Source organism: Carettochelys insculpta, chromosome 16 (genome assembly GCF_033958435.1).
Source record: "Carettochelys insculpta isolate YL-2023 chromosome 16, ASM3395843v1, whole genome shotgun sequence".
In the NCBI taxonomy this organism is placed as follows: domain Eukaryota; kingdom Metazoa; phylum Chordata; order Testudines; family Carettochelyidae; genus Carettochelys; species Carettochelys insculpta.
This window is the reverse complement of record NC_134152.1, coordinates 14,190,965-14,206,814: the sequence shown is the minus strand read 5'-3', so window position 1 is coordinate 14,206,814 and position 15,850 is coordinate 14,190,965. Positions and strand designations below refer to the sequence as shown.

The 15,850-nt window shown below is 43.8% G+C and overlaps 1 protein-coding gene across 6 annotated transcripts in view; it reads left to right on the top strand.

Annotated features, from left to right (window-relative positions):
* The window catches only part of TVP23A (trans-golgi network vesicle protein 23 homolog A), a 43,267-nt gene that overhangs the window by 15,229 nt on the left and 12,188 nt on the right, over positions 1–15,850 (top strand). For 3 of the 6 annotated variants that reach the window (XM_075011046.1, XM_075011047.1, XM_075011045.1), the window contains exons 5-7: positions 4,906–5,034; positions 9,385–9,513; positions 10,344–10,419. In XM_075011046.1, coding sequence (XP_074867147.1) covers positions 4,906–5,034; positions 9,385–9,513; positions 10,344–10,406 — 321 coding nt within the window. In that variant the 3' untranslated portion in view covers positions 10,407–10,419. Of the gene's footprint in view, positions 1–4,905; positions 5,035–9,384; positions 9,514–10,343; positions 14,649–15,850 lie in introns of those variants that run through there. The other 3 variants (XM_075011048.1, XM_075011049.1, XM_075011044.1) reach the window with 2 other exon arrangements.

Genomic DNA, 15,850 nt, shown 5'->3' with positions numbered 1-15,850 from the left:
GTGGTGCCATTAGTGATGTTTAACAGTTTTAATGGGTGTTGTGAGGGAAGAGAAGAGTTTGGGCATATCTGCAATAACTTATCCAACCATGTCTTCTCTGGTTTATAGATCTGAGGATAACTGGCAGGAACATTCCTCTTATTCCACTTTAGAGGAAGAAACAGTTTATGTCCCATGTGAAGCCACTAGTGGATTTGATTGCAGATCGGCATGCTGCAACTGGTCTTCCAGGGCAGCTCTGGAATAAATTTCAGATCTGAAGACATCTTCAGAATTGGAGAATGACTCTTAGATGGGGATTTACCCTGACCTGAAATCTTAGTTTCTGATTGAGGAATTAATGTTTTGATCCAGGCCAGATAGATGTAGGAGTCTCCTGAATAGGATTTGGCCTTGCTAACAGGAATTACCTTGCAGTGTTTCTCAGAACCAAACTGGATAGATTCCAAGATTTTTCAGAATTCAGTATCGATTGAGTCTGAGCATTTCAAGTTTAGATCTGATGATGTGGGAACTGGCTGCACAGACATCTTAGATCTGTATCCTGGGGCAGAGATCAGTGCCTTTTGTGTAATGTTTTTCATTTTCTCACTCTCTAAGGCATCATAAAGTGATACTAGCCTTTTCACTTTAGATGCAGCACTCATTGGATGAGTATAATCCAGGAGGTTTTGCAGTCAGAAGCAATAGGGCGTGTAGTCTCTTCTGGTGCTCTTTATGTAGTCTTGGAGAATGACCCTCTCAGTGCAAGACAAGTATAAAGGCACTACAGTGGACATCGTATTTCAGAAACACCACTGTAGAAAAGCACATCTTATAAAGTCACTTCGCTTAGTTTTCAGATCTGAAATGGAACTGGAATTGAAGTCTCAGCTAAGGACAAAGAATAAAAAAACTAAAGTTAGCAATCTACTAATCTAAGACCTTGCATTTTTAAAGAATGAGTTGGATGCAATGGATCCAGAGAGATTCATGTCTGGCTACTGTCTGGTTGAAAGAAGATAAAGTGGGAGAAGGCAACCTGTGTGAGTGTTGGCCCCCTGGGGATGCCACTTCATGTGCTGAAGATACTCTTGAGCCAGCCTGGGTACCCTTTAACCCTGTTTTGCTAACAGCCTCTGTGGACCCCAGGGCAAGGTGGGAGAGGGGCCCTGGCTCCATGCTCTCAGAAAGCAAGGGGCTAAGGGTGGAACAGATGCAGTGCTTAGTGCCACCTGGATGACAGTGCTGCCCCCTCCCCCTTCCCAGAGCCAGGCACTACAGCAGAGCAGCGCTGCCAAAGTAGCGATGGCTGGAGCTCTGGGCCCCAGGGCGACTATCCCCTTCTCCTCCCACATCCTTCAGCAGGCATGCACACAGACAGGGTCACACCCAATCGCAGTATGATACAGTGAGATCAGCTCTGGAAAGGCTGAGCGTAAGGGACTTGCCACAGCACACAGATGTCTATCTCCCTGGGAGTGCAAACCCAAAATTATGTGAAATTTGCCTTCTCCCTCAATGTGGATGAAGGGATGCACAACATCCTTCCCTGTCACCACTGAAATTACTACACTGGATTATATTATAAACCTGAAATAAGTTTATTAACTATAAAAAGGTGTGTATTAAGTGGTTAGAGAGGTAGCAAACAAACAAAGATTACTGAAGAAAATCAAAGCACACAAACTATGTTTATTTACAAAATAAATTAGTTACAAATAATAATTCCTCACCTGAAATATTGTTTAGGTAGAGTACTTCACAGGCCAGGTGTTTTGTAGCCTGTGCCCAGCAGCTCTCCCTCCACTCCCTTCAGTCTGAATCCTTTTGTTTGCAGGTGTTTAAGTATTTCTTTAGGTGAGGAGGCAGAAGTGAAGCAAACTGAAGACATTGATTGTTTTCTTCCCTCCACTTTCTACAAGGTGGGAATTGTTTGATTCCCCCACCAGTTCAGGATGGATGTTAGTATCAGGTGACCAGGTCAACTGATTCCGTAGCATCACAGTGTCCTTGAGTCAGTAGCAGTGTGGAGTGTCTGCAGGAAGGCCAAGCCTTTGCGCAGTCCATGATCCTTGCTGAACAGCCATCAGTCTTGTCTGGTTTTTGATTGTAATAACTGAAGTGTGCCTCACCCAGAGTACCATCGTTGAACTAAAATGCATTAGCCTATATTCTTAACTTCAATGAAAAAATGTTACGTGCATACAAGTAGGATAATCATATTCCTTAAATCACTATCTTTCCAATGATACCTTACATGTGTTGCATAAAGGACATCTCAGTTATGTCATTCATATCACAAGCAAATTTTCATAAAGAACGGGAATGAAATGTCACCCTGTCCCCTTTAGAGCCTTACCTTCAAACATTCAGGAAGGCAGAAGAGCACATTAGTGCTCTAACTGGCACTGCTTTGAGAAGGTTCCAGTCTACTGCACCCACTGGTGCATCCCAAGTGAGACTGGAGAAGACATGCTGTAGAATTTCCCTTGGAAACTATTGGGGTAAAGGTGAATCTGCATTTTCAGCTTGGATGCTATTGCTTTTCTGACCATACTGAATTTAAGTTCTATAAAAATACACAAGTTCTTTGTTTAGAAAACCTGTGCACTGAAGCTTGATTTTGCAAATAGCATAACGTGTGCTCAACTTAAACCATTCCCTCCCTTTTTGTGCTTCACTGTAGCTCTTCATAGATTTTTGGATGTTTCACTTTCAGTTAAGACAACTGAGCATTTTTGTAGATTGAAAACACTCCTGTTTGTGCATATGAGACCGTGTTAAAGTCAAATGAGTACTTTAACCAACATTAGTTTCTGAGCTACTTCTTCAAGAGTCAGCTCAGATATACCTGGTTTCTGTGGGAGCAGGAGTCACACCTATTCTGTATTTGTTGTGACATATAGACTGAGCATGTTCTGCAGTTACCAACTTAAAACAGGAATCCTGAAGGACGCCGTTCATGCTTAACAATGAAATCTATATAGTTCTAGGCATGACTTTCATGATAAAATGTCACATGTTTGATAGTAAGTTATACAAAGTGAAATCTGTCATTGCTGTACCCAGTATAATGACTGAACAGCTGGTTGTATTTTATGACTTCTAAACTGTAGAATGGTGAAAGCTTGAAACATACAGTATGCCATTGTAGTCTAGATGGCTTTCCCAGATATTTATATGATTTCTCATTTGCAAGGGAGCATTTTACACAGCATATATAGTATGTATAGAAATAGACACATCTGTAGTCCTCTATAAAATCCAAGGTGAGGTTAAATAAGAGACTATAGTAAAAGCCAAAATGACGTTTTGATATTTTGGATGTAAGAGGTGATTTTGTTCACAGTTGTTCCTAAAACATTACCGTCCTTCCTTTTAGACAGGTTTGTGTGCTAGACATACACATTCTAGGGTACTTCATAATTTTGTAGGATTTAAATAAAATCAGCTGAGTTCTGCCAGTTAGTATTTTACCTTTCTGTATTTTGTTAAAAATAAACTTGGATTTTAATAGTAACAGAGAGGTAGCCATGTTGGTTTGTACTCCAACAAAACACAGCAGCAGAAATGTAGCACTTTAAAGACCAACAAAATGATTTATATGGTGATGAACTTTCGTGGGACAGACCCAGTTATGAAGTCCCACGAAAGCTCATCACCAAATATATCATTTTGTTAGTCTTTAAAATGGTATATTTCTGCTGCTTTGTTTTGTTGGATTTTAGTGGCTGTTTCATGCAGACTAGAAATGTCTGAAGTGCTTGGTGGTTCAACTAGTTACACAGTATACCTATGATACAAAATAGAGTTCAGGGCAAGACCAGTTTTTCTAGGTAATTAAAAGCAATACTATTTTTAGAAACTGTATATTATTCTTCCATGCTGCACTGATGTCAATTAATTGATTGTCAAGGAACCATAGAGCCAGGTGTGGTCGGGCATCTCTACTGGAACAGTGCTTGAACGTCCAGTCTGCTCCCTTTGATGTTAATCACTTTGGCCGCGTGTGTGCGCCCTCTTTGAACAACAGTGTAGACCCTGCAGTTAGCTGATACTGAAGACCTCTGAGAGCCCCCAAGAACCACAAATCAAGTGAGGTACAAAGGCACTAGAGTCAGGTTTGTTGTCATTGATGTATGGTCTCCAACACCCTCATGAATCTCCAATATGACTCAACAGTTTACATTGGTACATGCATACGCCGTGACAATGGACGCGACTCAATTGACAGCAAGGGGGCTCTGTCATCCCCTAGGTCGCTCGACACAGCCTGTTATACATACGTTTATACACAGGTATAAACAAGTTATGTATCCTGGTACAACCCCCTCATTGTAATACGTTGACACCCCTTAATGTAACTAGCTCTACCCATTCACTTGGGGGATAATGGTGATACCATCAAAACAACACTATCCATCATGCTGTCACTACAGCCTGTTCCTGAACTTGGGTTGGAATGTACCTGGTGCTAAGCTGTTATCTATGGGGAGGGTATGGGGAGTGCGTAGTACTAAGTAGGATGTGGTTGTGTGTATCACTAAATGCCTGGCTCTGAATGCTTTTAGGTGTTTTTATGTGCTGTTAGGCCCTGTGACTTATCAGATCTGTCTCGGTGCATTTCTGTGGGCAGAATCTACCTAGCAGTTTTTGCTTTAACCTACTGTTGTTCAGGCTTGAAACCTTTAGCTTTGCTGTATATTAACAAAGCATTGACTGTTGTCCTCTGCCTTTAGCCTTACACCAAGCCTCTCATTACTACACTAGGAAGAGGAAATTATTTCAGGTAGCTACAACAGATAGTATATAAAACTCGGAAGAAACCACAATGTTAGAGTGCATGCAAAAACCTGTGAAAAGAATGTCTCAGTTCTCAACTACTGTTAGGGTTTTTAGGTAACTAAATGTTTTTCTTTCTAGGTATCTGCGAGCATAGCTGCCTCAACTGAAGCTGAAGCTCGAATCTTTTGGCTTGGACTGATTATCTGTCCAGTTATTTGGACAGTGTTCTTTTTTAGCACTTTGTTTTCCTTGAAGTTGAAATGGATGGTAAGCATCGGGTAACTACATTTTAGCTGTGGGTGATAAGTGTAGTGAAGGGGAAAGGCGCAGAAAAACAAGTCTGTTAAAATACAGTTTTAGGTTAGATTCGTCCTATGAAATCCAAGTTAGAAGATTCCAGTAACAGCTTCAAGAATTGTAGAGCAAGCTTCTGTCCCCAAACTGGTGTAAATATCTCCTGGTGAGGCTTTATAAATCCTTACTCTCCATCCCCAATAGGTTCTAGCTAATCCACCCTCTTCTTCTGAGTCAAATAGATGTTTCAGCTGGCAGCCCTCACTGCGGCTTCAGTTCAGATACCTCCACCAATAGCCCTAGTTAAAAACTACTAGTTCTGGCAAATCCAATCTAATAGAGTAGAACCTGGTGTAGGGTTTTACTTTTGCATGCCTTCTTGGAACTTAGATAATATTGGTACTAAAATCCTCTAATCCTTTCATCACCCAGCCTTCTGGTCTCCATGACTTGCAGTGTGATACTGGTCTGTTGCAGTTGCTGCTTATTGTCAGTACCACTATACTGGCCTCTCTAGGACAGTAATATATAGGAGGACTGATACATATACTGATATACCAGTTATATAGCAAAACTCATACATGTACCAATGAGCATTAATGAAGATAGTGAAGTTACTTGGGATGTAGCACAGAGTGGCATGGCAATACTTCAAATAGTGGGAGTGCTGAAAGCCAGCTCCCTTATTACTGTTCTCTCCCCCACAAACTTGGAGTGGGCTTCGGGGTTGGCAGCTAGAACCTCCACTGAAACCTGAGGGGTGCTGCAGCACCCCCCATACACCTCTAGTTCACACATCCATGATAGCATATGCTTGAATTGAGACCTTCTATGTACACTTCAATAACAGTGGTTAAAAATAAGATACTATTTCTAGAAAATGTCTGCTATATCTTTGGAAGAGAGTAATACCAATACTATTAATTGTCTAAATTCATGATATGGAGATGTGCAGAGTACCAAGGAAGGAAGAGATGAAATTCACAGTTCTACAACTTTCACCGCTCAAACATGAATAACTGGCAAGGTGGTATTACTGCTGAGAAGGAGCTGGGTGTTAACAGTGCAGGGGTGTGTGATATTTTGTAAGGGTGGGGGCAGTGCAATTGGTTTCCCCACCCTCCCTGCAGCTTCTGCTGCCTCCCCAGCCTCTGATTTCTCCTGTGTGGCCACTGCGTTGCCAAGGGAACACACCCCCTATACTGCTGGGCCAATCAACTGCACAGAAGCCCTGAGTCAAGCGGCAGGGTAGTTGGCAAGTTCCTGGATTTAAAAGGTACCCTCCTGGGGTCCACTCCCTGAACACCCTTCCTCCTCCTGGGCACCCCCTGGAGCCTCTCAGCACCTGCTTCCCTAGCGCCCCCCCGCCCCGAAATCCCTTCCTGTGGTGGGATGGCACCTGGCTAATTGCAAGACCAAAAAGGGGGGCACGACCTAAAAATTTGCTCACCCCTCTTATAGTGGATCACATATTAAAAGGAATTGGCAGTGCAGTTGTGAAAAAGATTAATATTCTGGACAGCATTAATAGAAGTATCATATATAACAGTCTTAAACTATGTTCTGTGGAACACTGGTGTTCTGTGAACAACATGCAGGTGTACCATGAGTGTTTGGAAAAATACACTGATGGCACATAGTTTTTGTTATTAAAACCAGACAAAATGTTACTTCACTGCTAGGATACTTCATTAAATTACTTCATTTTGTTTTTGCTGTTATACTTTGATTTTGTTTTTTGCTCTGACAATTTTTTGAAAGAAAATTTTCATAGGTGTTCCACATAAATATTATTGTTTGGTGTTCTGGTCTTAAAAAGTTTAAAGAACACTGATATACAAGACACAGGAGGCAACTGCCTCACTCCACTTGCCACAGGTGAGGCCTCAACTGGAGTACTGGGTCCAGTATTGGGCACCACACTTGGGCTATGTCTACACTAGCCCCTTCCTTTTGGAAGGGGTATGATAATGAACAAGTTGGGAAGATGCTAATGAGGCACTTCCATGAATGCGCAGTGCTTCGTTAGCATAATGGCGGCTGTGCATGATTTTATAGTGCTGCTTTTGAATCGCGCAATGCCCGTGCAGACAGGGGCCTTTTGAAAGGACCCCCCAGACTTCGAAAGCCCCTTCTTCCTAAAACCGAATAGGAAGAAGGGGCTTTTGAAGTCTGGGGCTCCTTTTGAAAGGTCCCTATCTACATGGGCAGCGCGCGATTTAAAAGCAGTACTTTCGAATCGCGCATGGCTGCTGTTATGCTAATGAGGAGCTGCATATTCATGGCAGCACCTCATTAGCATGTTCTCAACTTGCTCATTACCATGTCTCTTCTGAAAGGAAGAGGCGAGTGTAGACGTAGCCTTGGAGAAGGAGTAGAGAAACTGAATAGTCCAGAGGAGAGTCAAAATATAAAACCTATCACCATTTTGTCACCAAATAAGCCCCATTCTCCCCGCTGCCCCCGTGTTATGGAAAAATAACCATGCAACTGTTCAAAATAGTTTAGAAAACCTGACATCTGAGGGAAGGTTAAAAAATCTGGACATGTTTAGTCTGGAGACACAAAGGGGAATCCTGTTAAATCTTCAGATTTTTGAAGGTCTGTTTTAAAGTGGACACTGATCAATTATTCTCCTTGTCTACTGAAGGTAAGACAAAAAAGAAATGGGCTTAAGGTACAGCAAGGGAGATTTAGGTTAGATATTAGGAAAAGTTTTGTCAGGGGTGTACTTAAACTCTGGACAGTGCTTCCAAAGGAGATTGTGGAATCCCCAATGAGGGTTTTTAAGAACAGTTAAGACAAGCACTTGTCCAGAATGGTCTGATAATTGTTTCTGTCTCAATGTAGTGCAGAGGATTGGCCTCTGACAAAGCCCTGCCTGCGGTAATGTAGTTGGGACTAGTCGTACTTTTAGCAGGGGGTTGGACTTGATGACCTGAGGTGTCTTCCAACCCTGTGATTTTTATGATAAACTCCCAAGGTCCTTTCAGTACTCCCACATTTCTCTGATTCTGAAAGCAGCTGAAAATTATTTACCAAGTCCTTTTGAGGTATGATTGTTTTCTACAACTGTTGGCACATTTTCTAAACCAGGGATCAGCAACCTTTGTGAGGCAAAGTGCCAAAATTAGACCTTTTGACCTCTATGTACCACCCAAGTATGGTTGATACTTTTTAAAGTCACTAATGTGAGGTGAATTAGGAAACCTCTTTCAGTCAGAAGCTCATCTCACCAAAGAGCTGTTTCTATTTTTTTTTTTCACTTTTTCCCTCTTTTTCTTTTTCTTTTTTTTAAACAAGGCAGCATGTTTCATGGCTCCCTGCTGAGTGTTAGCTGTTTATGTGCAAAGGGCACTGCATTTCTTTTCCTGAACCACATAGCTGGAGTCAAACAAATACAGGAGGTTGCATCTGTGGTCCAGCATGGTCAGGATGTGATAGGTCCCAAACAAGAGAATTTGCTAGAACAGGGGATGTCTGCCTCAAGTGTTCCCAGCCTCCCACTCCCCTAGGACTCCATGCTCCCTAGGCTGCCATGGGGCTCTGGACCCATGCTCCTGGGGCTGCTACAAGGCTCTGACAGTGTGTGGATGCTGGCCTCAGTCCTCCTGTGGGGGAGGGACACTGTGGCAGGGGCTCCAGCCCCAAACCCCCTGCTCCAGTGGTGGGCTCTGGTCCCCTCCCATGCTGCAGAGGGACTGGTGGGGGCTCCAGCCCTGGTCCCAGCGATGCAGGTCTGACCCTAGCTCTGGGAGTCTCTGCATGGGGGAAGGAGGGGCATAGCTGAGCTCCTGTCAGGTGATGCTGAACATCAGCTTCGGTGCCACTCTTGATATGCCTGCTGGGGTTTGCACATTTATGAAAGAAGAGTAAATTATTATAGGACCTCCTTTGTACAGAAAGGGGTAATGGCATTTAAGGTTAAATTAAAGGTCTTGTAAATAGCTGGTAGTGAGAATTTGGCTAAGACTATATCTTAAAATGAAGAGAACATGACAGTATATGAAGAGATTCTTTTGAGGCAGGCAGATGCATTGTAGTTAGGAACAAAACAATGAAAAAATGGGCCAAACTGGAGGGTGTGAGACCAAAGCTGATTTCTATCTCTGAGACCAACCCAGGGCTAATCTGTCATTGGGTACAGAGGGATGTAACTGGTTATTTAAGCTTCCTAAAGTGCAAATTTTAATTTATTATTTGATTCTTTTTGATATTACTTATATGAAGCAGCATTATCATTCTGTCCATACTAAATTTGTGATTGTAGCCTCTTAGACATGTTGGGTGAGGTAATACCTTGTATTGGGCTAACTTCTGCAGGCTCTTGTGATAGTTGGAATCTCCCTTCAATCTGCTAACTTATACGGATACATCCACTGTAAATTAGGAGGAAAAAAAAGCATCAGCAAAGTAACTTCAAGGTTTATGTCACGACGGATGTTTCAAAGGGTATGTATGAAATTTAGTTATTATTGTCAATAGTAGTGTTGTTTTATACAGCAACTTTTCATGAATTGGGCATTATGCTGATTTACACTTTGATAGACATGATTGAGGATGAGAGGAATACTGGGTTGTGCTTTACAATAAGTTGTGTTAATCATGTATACCTCTAAGTGGACCTAAAGATTTCTTATGCATGATTTGTATCAGCACCAGTGCTTTTAAACTCTGACTAGTGGTCCCTCTTTCTGAAATTCAAGGTTAATGTTTAGTACGAAAAAAACAGTTGGAGAATTGTATGGTCTGGCTGCTGTACTGCATAAGAGTAAGCTTGACCTGAGTGGAGAAGTAAAAGGACCTATTGACATGGACTGCTTCACAATAAATGGAAGTATTTCCTTGAAAAGTGATCTATAAAACTGTATTCGTTTGAGAGTTCTGTTCATAGTTTGGGATATGATATAAGAAAACATCTTGCTGCTGCTACTACATTCTTTTATTTTATGGTTATCAAAGGCAAAGGCTAACAAATCAAGTTCTACATTCCAATAAGGTGCAGAATTGGATGGTTTAAAGAAAATAAGCACTATGTTGCCTCATGCATTATGGAAAAAATTATTTTTCTAAATTGTCAAACTAATTTATACAGGCATGAAAACAAAACAAAGCGTTTTTTTAACAAACCCATTCTGTGCACTTCTGTTAAGATTTTGTGAAGTACATTAGAGGCAGCAGCAAAATGATTGAGTAACAATTGTGGTAGATATTCTAGATACTAATGCTGGAGCAGCACTAAACAGATCATCATCACTGGACTTCATGTGTTCATTTGACAGGAGACAAAAGAAGAAATTGAGGGTATGGATATCCTGAAGGATATGGAAATACACAACAACTAGGGGACTGTGCAAGGTGAAGACTGATATTGGAAAAGTGGATAAGCTAAGCAACAAGACTACATTTATTAAAGCAGTTCTTGATAAGCAACACTATTCTAGAGCATTAACCTTGTCTGAAGAAGGTCGAAACACGTCAAATTTGATTTTTAGCGACAGAGTTCCTTTGCTAGTAGTGAAGGAAGTTAAAATTTCAATTTTTATTTAAAACAGGTTAAAGACTAGCTTCGTACCCTACAATGCAGTAATTTCTTCTCTCTGTTCGACAAGTTAATGCAGAGTTGTTAAAGACTGGGGTCATTCTAATCATCAACACAACAACCCCTGGAGGATGCCTGATATCTGGGTGTTTCTTATATTCAGTCCTGTGATCTTCATAGTTTAAAGATCAGGCAGCGTAATTTCAGAAGTGTAATATAAAAGACAACTGCAGTTTTCCTATACTATGTGTTACTTCTGTCTCAGAATTTGGGGATATTTAGCCATTGGATAACTCAGAAGACTTACATACTTAGGATAAAAATACCAGTCTGGAGTGAATGCAAAGTAGAGTACTTGACCATCCACTTTTTCTTTCCTTTGGCTAATTTCTGTCATGGGAGGTTGGGGAGAGGGTCTGGAATCAAGGACCTGGACAAGGAGAGCCGAAGAAAGGCACATTTGAGGGGGATTTCTGGCAACACAGCACTTTAGTGAACTGAACTCCTACAAAAAGATTAAGCCTAAATACTGACTTGTTTCCCTTTCACAAATCAAGTAGGCTGCAAGTGTCCTAAAGTCAGCTTGATGCACGTCCACATTAGGAAATTAGGTTGAATTTATTTATTGACTTTTAGCACCTTCGACTCTGTAAAATCAGATGTTGATCCTCACTAGGCACGAGGCTGTGGGAGTGCATTTCATCCCCACTCCCATAGTGATCTTCAACTCTACCAGTGATGCACTGTGGGTAGCCATTGCAGGCTACGACTATTGTTTCTATTTCAGGAAATAGAAAACGCATGGCTAAACACTGCAGTCAAAATAGCATGGCTATTTCACATGTGATGTTTTGTTCCCGGTAACCTTCGTTGTACGAGGGTTACTGGGGGGTTAGAATTAAGCGCTCATTTGAACTCTTGTGCAGCGTAGCCTGCACCAGGTTTGAAATAAGGTGCCTCAGAATAAGTTATGCAATTGGTTGCCCTAGCCCCACAGTTCCTGCTGTCCATTTGAATTCTGGATTAAGTCCCCACTACCTGATGGGACAGTGTTGTCCCAAGTGGTTCTGGGTACATGTCATCAACCTCCCATCATTTACTACTCTCATCCCTCTCTCCTTGTTTGAAAGCAATGGCAAACAATTTTCACACCTTTTTTTCCCCTGATTATCTGGGCAGTCACCATAGCATGGCAAGCAAGGACCCTGTTAAGCTGCACACTGCTGTGGCAACGGTTGCAAACGTTATGTTGCAGTTTGTCCAGAGCCTAGTAAGGAGCTGCTGACACAAGGAGGAATGTGAAGAAGCCATTTGCACAGATGTGCTGGAGCCCATTGCATGGAGCAATTGTCATACGTTGGCAGCAGTCAGGTCTGTTGACAAGATGGAATGCCCATTCTTGCCCTGGGAAACAAGTACAGACTTGTGGGTCCGTATAGTTATGGAATGATGATCAGCAGCTGCAAAACTTTTGCATACGTAAGGCCACTTCCATGGAACTTTGTAAATTACTTTCCCTCAATGCTGGAGTGCAGCTTTCCCAGAACGAGCCAGGCTCCAACAGTTGAGAAGGGAGTGGTGATAGCCCTATGGAGACTTGCAATGCCAGACTGCTACAAGTCAGGAGTCAATCTGGGGTGAGAGATGCTGTGATGCAAGCAGCCAGAGGAGTCAGTACCTTTCCGCTAGGAAAGACAGTGGCGTGGGGGAATGTGCATGACACAGTGGATGATTTGCCACAATGGAATAATTTCCAAATTATGCTGGGGCTATAGATGGAACTCACATCTCTGTCTTGGCACCACAAAACCTTTACAAAAATATATAAACACAAGGGGTACCTCTCAATGGTGTTGCAGGTGCCAGTGGATCACAGCAATGTGGGATGGTCCAGAAAGGTGCATGATTCACTCATAATTAGGAACTTTAGTCTCTTCAGAAAGCTGCAAGATGGAACTTTCTCCCCAAAAAGGAAAATTAGCATTGCGGATGTTAAAATGCCGATAGTTATCCATGGTGACCCAGCATACCCTTTGCTCCTGTGGCTCTTGAACCCCTCAAAAGGCAGTCTAGACAGCAAGAATCAGTACAACTACAGGTTGAACAAGTGCTGAATAATGGTAGACTGTACCTTTGGCCAGTTAAAGGGATTCTAGTGTAGTTTATTGACTAGATTAGACCTCAACAAAAGTTATACTCTGTTGCTGCTAGCTCTGTGCTCCAAATCTGTGAAAGTATAGGAAAAAAATTTCTGGCAGGGTAGGGAGTTGAAGCAGATTGCCTAGTGCCATGGTGTCTAATACACTGGGCCCTAGCCACAAGTGGCTGATTGGCTGGAACAATACCTATATTTTTCAGAATAATGTGGCTAGTTTGCTATAGCAGTAGCCACTACTGGAGTGGCTAATGCTTCAGAAGTGGTTGGACCCCACAGGCCCAGTGGCTAATTCTGAGCAGCTAGACACCAGCGCAATAAGGAGAGCACATAATGGGCACTGCACCTCAGAAAGGCTTTGAAAGATGGTTTCCATGAATGACCAGACAAGGATGTGACAGTTACGCATGTTGCTCTTACCCAGCTGCCCCCTATTATGCATGTACCTCTTCAAATGCAAGTGGCACAATGAATAAAAATTTTGTCCTGAAATCACGGTATATTTACTTAGGTAACACAGATATAACTGAATTTAAAAATGTTGTGTGCATAAGATCTGATAACCGAGAGGCGGGGGAGTGCAATGACACATGGCTTATTCTTGGCCATCACTTGATAATGAGTAGGACATCTTCATGTTACCTTCCTATTTGCGAGTCTGTTGGTGGCTGATCAGCCCAGTTTTGGAGCCGCAGATCTCATCACAGAAGAGGCTGGTGTTGGTAGCTGTTGGAGCAGCATGGGGCAGTTTTTGATGCTCTTCTTCTTTTCCATCTCTCCTCATTTGCACTGCAGTAGGACCTCTCAAATTGCGCCTCCCCTCACAGATAACCATTCTCCACTGGGGTGGTCGGGCAAGGTTACTGTTCAATTTCAACCTCATAGAGGTGAACCCACTGAATGCAGTTATCCAGTCAGGGGTTGAGGTGGACTATGTTTTGGGCACCTTTTCTAGCCCCATCCTATCTCAGGTGAGCAGAGTGGATCCTAAATAGGGCTGTTCAGTCATGGATGCAACATCCGAACTGTTCTACCACCTCAGTCCTTGAAACCGAACGACTGATACATACATCCACCATCTATGTGCTGGTCCATGAGTAAAAGCTTCCAGATTTCACAATCCTGCTCCCATTGCCATTCGCTGTAGGGCTTAAGTTTAGCAGAGCAGTATGCAGAGGAAGATGCCTGTGTGTCTTCTTTTAACATGGAGTGACTTGCACTGCAGGCACCACATGGTTCTTGACAGATAGACTCAGGTCCAATGGCATAGGATCCATGATGACTGGGAATCTCCTGTCCACTGCCGCCTTCATCTGCCTTCACAGCCTTTGTAGGATGATTCTTGCTATCATCTGCCTAGTCTGCCTTTGAGTACTTTTAGCATCGTTCTTCATCTGGACCCTCCCCCTTGACTTTGCTGCCATGGCTGATCTTGCTGGGAGTGCGAGACTCCCTACAGCATTACTCTCGGGTTCATTGGAACACACAAGCCTACTCACCATGACAAGGTGAAGATGCAGAGAGTGAGACATGGCTTATCACATTTCCGCAGTATAGTGATCAAAACTTAGAAACAGCCTTCTGCTCCAGGAGCCATCCCTGGCGGTTTCTGAAAAGCTTCCTAGGCGTCTCCTCCCAAAACGCTTCCAGTTTGTAGGGCATTTTGGGGAGGAGGCTATAGAACTTGGTGAGGAAGGCAGGTGGTTTATTCAGAGTGCAAGGGAACTCTTACGTCCAAGCTGCTTTTTCTGCACCAATACTCATCAGCTCCGTTTGGTCTGTTGGGAGCTTCCTGTGTCTTAGCCTCATGTTTCTTGCATGCCTTCCTGTTCTCCTGTTTGGCGTCAATGACCTTGTCTCCCTGTATCCAACTGAGTCCTATCAGGGCAGTCGAACAGCATGAGCTTGTTAAAATTTCATCCTGTGTACTTTTTTTTTGCCTTCTAATTTGTGATAGCCTAAGTACAGATAGAGATGGGACAGGAGGTAACTGATTGATGATGGACTTTGGGTACTTTAGAGAAGATTTGCTCTTGTACAATGAATGAAGCACCATGCTGCACAAAAGACATATGAATTGTAACCGGAAAGTCAGCAGGCCCTGCTAGAGTTGGGAAGGGGGGTGGGGTGGGGATAGGAGGACACCTCAGGCTGGCAGCCTGCAGTTTGGAGAGCATTTGAGGAGGTAAGGAGAAGGCAAGATAGAGAAGGTGTCCAGGGAGTGCTTGCAAAGACAACCAAGAGAGAAGAGAGCCAAGGCTCCCCTCCCCACAAGGCTGACAGCCCTGGCTGTGACTAGGGGAGGGAAAGAGACTGACCAACCATCCAGAGCAACTGAGGTAGGTGCAGCCAAAACCCTACAGCTAGGGGCAGAGGCGTGGGACCTGAGCCGGACAATGGGGCATGTGGCAGGGTCTCCTGCCCCACCTCGCTCCTGCGGGCTCCTGAATCACCCTCAGGGCTTCACAGCCTGATCCGGCCTTGGCAGCCTAGTCCCAGTCCTCAGGGCCTCACAGCCTAATCAGGCCTTAGCTGCCTAGCCCCAGTACACAGGGCCTCAGTGGCCAATCAGGTCTCTGTGGCCTAGTCACAGCTTGCAGGCCTTCCACCCAGTCTGGCCTCAGCAATCTAGGTCTCCCCTGCCTTAGGCTCACAAGGAGGTGGGGGTAAGGGAGCTTGGACCTGCCCACTCCACCAAGCTCGAGCCCCAGAGCCCTGTTGGTGGTGGGTGTGGGATTCCAGCCACTAGCACAGCAGGGATCCTCACTACAACATGCTGAGCTCACTGGTAACCTTCCAGTTCCCCCACCCTGGGCTACTTCCTACCCCATTCCTGGTGTGATCTGCCATCTCCGCTCTGGCCGTGCTCCCTCCAACTGCTCCTGCCGTGGACTGCTCCTTCAGTGGTAGCTGCCACCACTGTCGCTGCTGCTTCTTGTGCAGCTGGGGCTGCTGCTGTTACTGTTTGGGTGGTTTCTCTGGCTCCTGCTCTTGCAGCAGTGGCTCCCGGGCTTCCGAGGGAACTCCTTCCCCCCTGCTGGCCAGCCGCAACTGCCAGGCTTCCCCAGCCTTTATACCTGGTCTACATATCC